The 6,144-nt window shown below is 40.6% G+C and overlaps 1 protein-coding gene and 1 pseudogene across 1 annotated transcript; both read right to left on the bottom strand.

The window, feature by feature from the left end:
• Nucleotides 1-248: 248 nt before the first annotated feature.
• On the bottom strand, nt 249-458 carry LOC118616336 (phosphatidylinositol N-acetylglucosaminyltransferase subunit Y-like). The gene has a single exon (XM_036241917.1). The coding sequence runs from the start codon at nt 456-458 to the stop codon at nt 249-251; it is 210 nt and encodes a 69-aa protein (XP_036097810.1).
• A 23-nt stretch (nt 459-481) lies between these two features.
• Nucleotides 482-961, bottom strand: LOC118616328 (annotated as a pseudogene).
• Nucleotides 962-6,144: the final 5,183 nt, after the last annotated feature.

The following is a 6,144-nucleotide window of genomic DNA, read 5'->3' as shown; positions in this document are numbered from 1 at the left end:
AAGAAGACGTTGTGTTGAACTGTTTCTTCTGATATAGCAGTTATCAATTAGAACCTTCAAAGAACAAGGACAGAACCAAAGTACAATAAAAGAAGGCTTCTGCAGCATAAGCTTCCCACAGTTCTAAGCAAAGTAAAGCATCTCTTCTGAAAATGAAGTGGGTTTCCAGTATTTCCATGCAGTTGAGCTTTCAGAGACAGATACTCAAGACTTATCATTAATTATATACTATCTTGGCTCTGGTTGCATTAATTATGCCTAAAGAATTTAGTACCCATCCAAGTCCAAAGGTGGAAGAACACGGACACTGGTATGGTAATGGGCAAGAGCAAACTGTAAAAGCTGACTGAGCTAGTGCAGCCCTGTGGGAAGTTCTCTTCCTCAGAGGCTGAGTAGATCAGTCCTGCTAAAGAGATCAATGGAATAAGGACAGTCAATGTAGGAAGAGATAGAAACATTCTTCTCTCCCACTTACTACCTGCCACTTTGACTTTTTAAAAGGTAGACAGTAGTAAGAAAATTTAGTTGTATCTGTTGTTTGTAATTATGACCTAGTGCTGCTCCATATCTTCTTGCTTCTTATTTTGAGGTGTCATCCTAGCTGCCTGTGGTATCATATTAGGAATCCCATCAACAATTGGATAGGCTATTCCCAACTCTTCATTAATCAATTCATTTGTCGATACTTCGTATCTGAGAGGCTTCTTGGAGAGCGGGCACACCAAGAACTCCAGCAGCGCCGGGTCGAAGGCGCGGTTCCCCGTTCCTCTCGTTCTTGTCTGCGCACAGCCGCGACCCCGACACCCGCAGGCACCTGTGGGTGACCGTGGGGGGCGGCGCGCCTGTGCTCCTCAGTACTGAGGGGAGCCTGCGGCCCGCTACACTCAGCATGGTCTGGCAGCCCGCGACTGCCCCTCACCGCCCTCCACCAGGCGCAGCCGCTTAAGCTGACCCACTGCCTCCAGTCTAATTGGACAGTTTTTGACATATGTATGCATCCATGAAATGATCACCACAGTCAAGATAATGAATATATTCACCACTCTCAGAAGTTTTTTTGTGTCTTTTTAAATATCTCTATTTCTGTTCCCACCTTTGTAAATGTTCTATGAGCACTTGAAAACAATGAGTATTTGGCTGTTGTTGAGGGGATGGTTTTACAATTGTCAAGTTGTCCATTAGGTCAAGTTGGCTAATAATATTACTCAGGTGTTCTATATCCTCACTGCTTTTCTGTCTACTTGTTTTGCCAATGCTTGAAGTAGGGGTACTGACATCTCCAAATATAATTGTGCATTTGTCTGTTTCTCCTTGCAGTTCTAACAGTTTTTGTTTCATATATACATATATATACTATATATATGTATATGTGTATATATATATACACTATATATGTATATGTGTGTATATATATACACTATATATATATTTTATTTATTGATTTTAGAGAGAGAGGAAGGGAGAGGGAGAGAGAGAGATAGAAACATTGATGAGAGAGAACTTTGACTGGCCTCCTTTTGCATGCCTCCCACTGGGGACTGAGCCCACAACCTGGGCATGTGCCCTGACTGGGAATTGCACCAGCGACCTCTTGGTGCATGGGTCGACACTCAACCAGTGAGCCACACTGGCTGGGCTATTTCATATATTTTGAAGCTATGTTATTGGATATATATATATATATATATATATATATATATATATATTAGGCTGCTTAAAAATTCATTAAAATTATTTTTCTCCCTGTCTTTCCTTTTGGAAAATTAATATTTCTGTCTTTAGCTTCACTAATATGTTGTTTTTACAATATCTAATCTTCCATTCATCCCATCCAGTGTATTTTTTAAAAATCTTAGACACTACAGTTTTCATCCCTAGAGTCTGAGTTTGAATTTTGAACAATATTTTCTATGTCTTAAGTACGCCTACTTATATTTTGGATAAGTATAAAAACTGTTTTAATGTTCTTATCTGTTAATTCTAACGTGGGTCAATTTCAACTAATTGAATTTTCTCTCTCCAATATGGGGCACATATTTGTACTTTTTTTGCATGCTTGGTACTCTTTTATTTGATGCCAGATATAAAAAATATTGTTGAACTTTGTTCTGGGACACAGTTAATTTAAAACTGGATCTTGCTTTCTAGATTTGTGAGTAAGACCAGAGCCATACCTAATTTCTGACTAATTATTTCTGGCTATTAAGGCAAGATACTTCTGAGTACTCTGCTCAATTCATTGGGCCCCATGAATATTGAGGCAAGCTAGTAGGAACAAGTTCTATTCCTGGCCCTGTGTGGGCATCAGGCACTGTTCTATCTAATAGTGAACAAGATAATAAAGGAAGACATAGTGTCTTCCTTCATATCTATTGGGATTAATGCTGAGTGATAAGTGCTGAGTGACGAATTATGATGGTATACTGAAGGAAAACAACTAGACTAGAGGAATCAGGGAGTTTTTTATTTTCGTTTTTCCAGAAGAAGTGATATCTAAATCAAATTTTCAAAGCTGAATTAGGTATTATCCAGGCAAAATACAGGTAGAAGTGCTTTTCAGTCAAAGGAAATGATATATGAATGTCTAAAACAAGACAGAGCAGGGCCGGCTTGGTTTGAAGAATTAAAACAAATCTCAAATGGCTGCAGTAAAGAGTGTGAGGAGTAAAGGCAGGAAACTGCCATTTCAATCGCTCATAATAAGCAATATAGTATTGACAACAGAGGCTCTATAGTCCACCAACCTGGTTTCAAATTCTTGCTCTGCCACTGACTACCCTCAGTTTCCTAATCTCTACAATGAGGATGATAATATTGACCTATTATACTAGGTTAGGTTGGGTTACATAGAATAGAACACACAAAAGATCAGCAGCTTAAGACAGATGGACCTTTGTTTCCTTTGGTGTAAGAGATGTCACCAGAACAACTTAGGCTCCTATCTGCTAATGTCTTAATGCATGGTCTAGGGTGCTACTGGCACTGTTACCTCTGTTTTTCAGATGAAGAAGGGGGAAATGGGGGAAGGGCAAACGCAATGATAACTTCCTTTGAGAAACAATCTCTGAAGGCCCAAACAACTCGTAGAATTGTTAGAAGCTATTCCCATGGCCATTCCTAGTTATAAAAAAAAAGCTGAGAAATGTCTTGTTAGCTGGCAATACTGTCAGTAGGAATAAAATTAAGTTTCTATTGCTGGGGACAAAAGGGAGTATAGATATTGGATGAGATAGAAGCAGTTTCTTTTCCCATGCCTCTCTCACAGGCTTCATGTGAAAGTTCAATTAAACATGCATGTAATGCATGTGGCAGAGTGTCTGGCATGTGGTAAATGCTCAGTAGATGTTCTCTTCACAAAGCCAATTCAAAACAGCTCCTTTTGGAAGCATTGTAGAAGGACAATTAGCTTTAAACTAATAGTCTCTTACTTACACTTGGATGAAATGGTTTTTCTCCCTCATTGCTATGGTGTAGATGGGAGTCTATGACACCATGCATATGACTAACAGCACAAGATCAAATAAATGAGTCTCCTTCACACTGTATTGGCATAATATACCCCACAGCTGATTGCCCTTTGTTGACCCGAAGAGTTATTAATCTTTGTTAGAAAGACATGCTAATTGCACCTGATCAACCTGACAAAATAAGCAAATCATAAAGCCAACCAAGTAGAAATCAAACAGAAAAAAAATGAAAAGTTTTTTTGGTCATAAGGCCACCATATTTATTCATGATATGAAGTAAACAGTCACTTATTGACTCAAGTTCCTTCATTTATATCTTATCTCAGCCTATTTACTTTACTAGTTTGGCACCGGTCAGTAAGTAGAGAAAGCTGTCCACTGCCACTTCATATGCTGGCATCAGCATCATCATCATCAGCAGCAGCAGCAGCCGCAGCATCATCATCATCATCAGCATCATCATCATCATCATGGCCAACATCATTAACTTCCCTGTGGTCATGATTACCCCATGCAGGGACATTTTCACTAACCTACAATCAGCTTAGCCAGAGATGGTAAACAAAGGGAACACAGGCAGACTTCCCCTTGGTCGGCCTGACTAGGGGGAGATCTAGCCGGAGTGTTAACTAAGCACTAAGAGATAAGGCTATCATCAGCTGGGGAAGTGAGGCTGGGAGGCAAGTCCATTAAAAACAAGGGAGGCTTGACTTATCGCTGCACGTGACTATGTGCTTTTAAATGTCGACAGCTTCTATAAAAATTCCATCTTCCTCACATGTGATCAACTTGACTTACTGCGGTGAGAACTGGCAAGGTTCTGACCCTTCACATTTATCTCAGCCAGAGCCAGATAACCTTGCCCTGTAGTCTAAAAATATTCTGCCCTCCCAAGTATTCTTTTTATCTCTCTGGCAATAATGACAAAAGGGAGCCTGGGTCTTGGAAACTGATGTGTGGATTTGGAACACCATGCATTCCCACCCCTGCAACCCTAACACACTTGACCTTTGTTTTCAGGAATTGTGAGCACAGAACCTCCTGCCAAGGGGTGAAGTGAGGACATCTGCAGGTTTTCTCAGGCTCCCGCGTGTGGCATCAGATTCCAGCTGCTTCATAGGTCTGCTGATCTCTGCTGAAGAGTGACAGTAAGTACTTCAGTGGGTTGGCCCTTCCTGGATGATATTCACTGGAATAGTAGAATTAGCAATCAGAAGTGCTTATGCTAGTCCTGGTTGATCGCCATACTTCGTTAGCCTTGAGAAAGCCGCTCAGGTGTTTGAGTGTCTCCTTCATCGCCTGTAAAATAAGACAACTGATAGATCATCTTCTAAAAGAAAATCAAACTCGTACATCAATGAGTCTTTTCTTGTGCTATAATGCCCCATCTTTTCAACCCAATCCCTCAAATTTTGCCTTCTGAAACTTCCACTGGTGGCTTGCTTTGTTGAATATCTTCTTGTATTTTCTTCTCCATCTTCACCTGGGATCCAACCACATGAACTCTGGGCTGGTTGGTAATTCAACATGGCATGCACCCCTGTATCCCCCATGCCGTACACAGGCTGTCCAGAATTTCAGTAGTTCTTGGGGATGCTCTGAGATAAACAAGGTGATGTTTTTGGTCTAAAGGTGGTTGGGGCTGCTGATATATTCCCGGCAGTTTACCAAATTATAGGAACAGAAAAGCTTTCCAATGTCTTGGTAACATACCAGGAAACACATAGCCAACAGAAAGAAATCTAGGTGCCTCGTTTTAGAGGTAACAGGGAGGCTTGGGATTAGTCACCTGAACTATCTTTTCAGTCATACAGAGGAAGAAAAATTCACATGGTGCTTGGCATAAAATGAGATTTAGGCTTTTGGAGGCATTGTTTGGCTACCCCAAGTTCAAGACTAATTTGGTTCTGTACAGCACGGTATTGACCTGTCTGATTTGGAGTGTGTCCCCTGAATGTTTTTCCTCTGGTCAAAGCTGACACAAGCTGACAGTGAGCTGAGTTTGCCTGAAATGGATACTGTAGAAGGAGCCCAAATGTTTTAAATGACCCACAAGCAGATTGAAATTAATGAACTTTGTTGATTATCACCTTTTTAAAGCTGTATTTAAAAACGACCTTTTAAAGTGACGCTTCAGAAACACAATCCATACCAATGTGAGCAAGCCTTCAACTTGATTGGATCCCAGGTATCTTTCTCTTGATGAAATTGCAACTTATTAACATTCTCAAATGAGATGGAGCTATAAATGTAAGTGGGTTTTAATACAATCATTTTTGAGGAAATGTCAAACTTCATTGCACACCTCTCCCTCTTGTCTCCTCCTTTAATGGCAGAGTTCAGTGAAGAACCGAGCCAGATTAATGAGCAAGGGACAGAGGGGATTTTGGAGCCAAGGAAAAGACCACACAGCAGATCAGTCTCTAATTCAATAATCTCAGTAGGCTATTCAGTGTGCTCGCTTTATTGAACTACCCCGATCATGTTTATGTACCTGTGGAAGGAAAAAGGAGAGAGAAACTAGGGCTGTGTTTATGGACATAAGGGAGACAGGAAGAGAACAAAATTGTCAGCCTGAGAATTCTGTGACCTGGCACGAAAAAGCATAATTGGCTAAGTAAATGCCCGTAATTAAATTAAATATGAATAGCCACTGATTGAGAATTGCACCGCGGAC

The sequence above is a fragment of the Molossus molossus genome, unplaced genomic scaffold, assembly GCF_014108415.1.
Source record: "Molossus molossus isolate mMolMol1 unplaced genomic scaffold, mMolMol1.p scaffold_m16_p_1, whole genome shotgun sequence".
NCBI lineage: Eukaryota > Metazoa > Chordata > Mammalia > Chiroptera > Molossidae > Molossus > Molossus molossus.
Note: the sequence above shows the minus strand (reverse complement) of the source record. Positions and strands in the feature narration are given on the sequence as shown.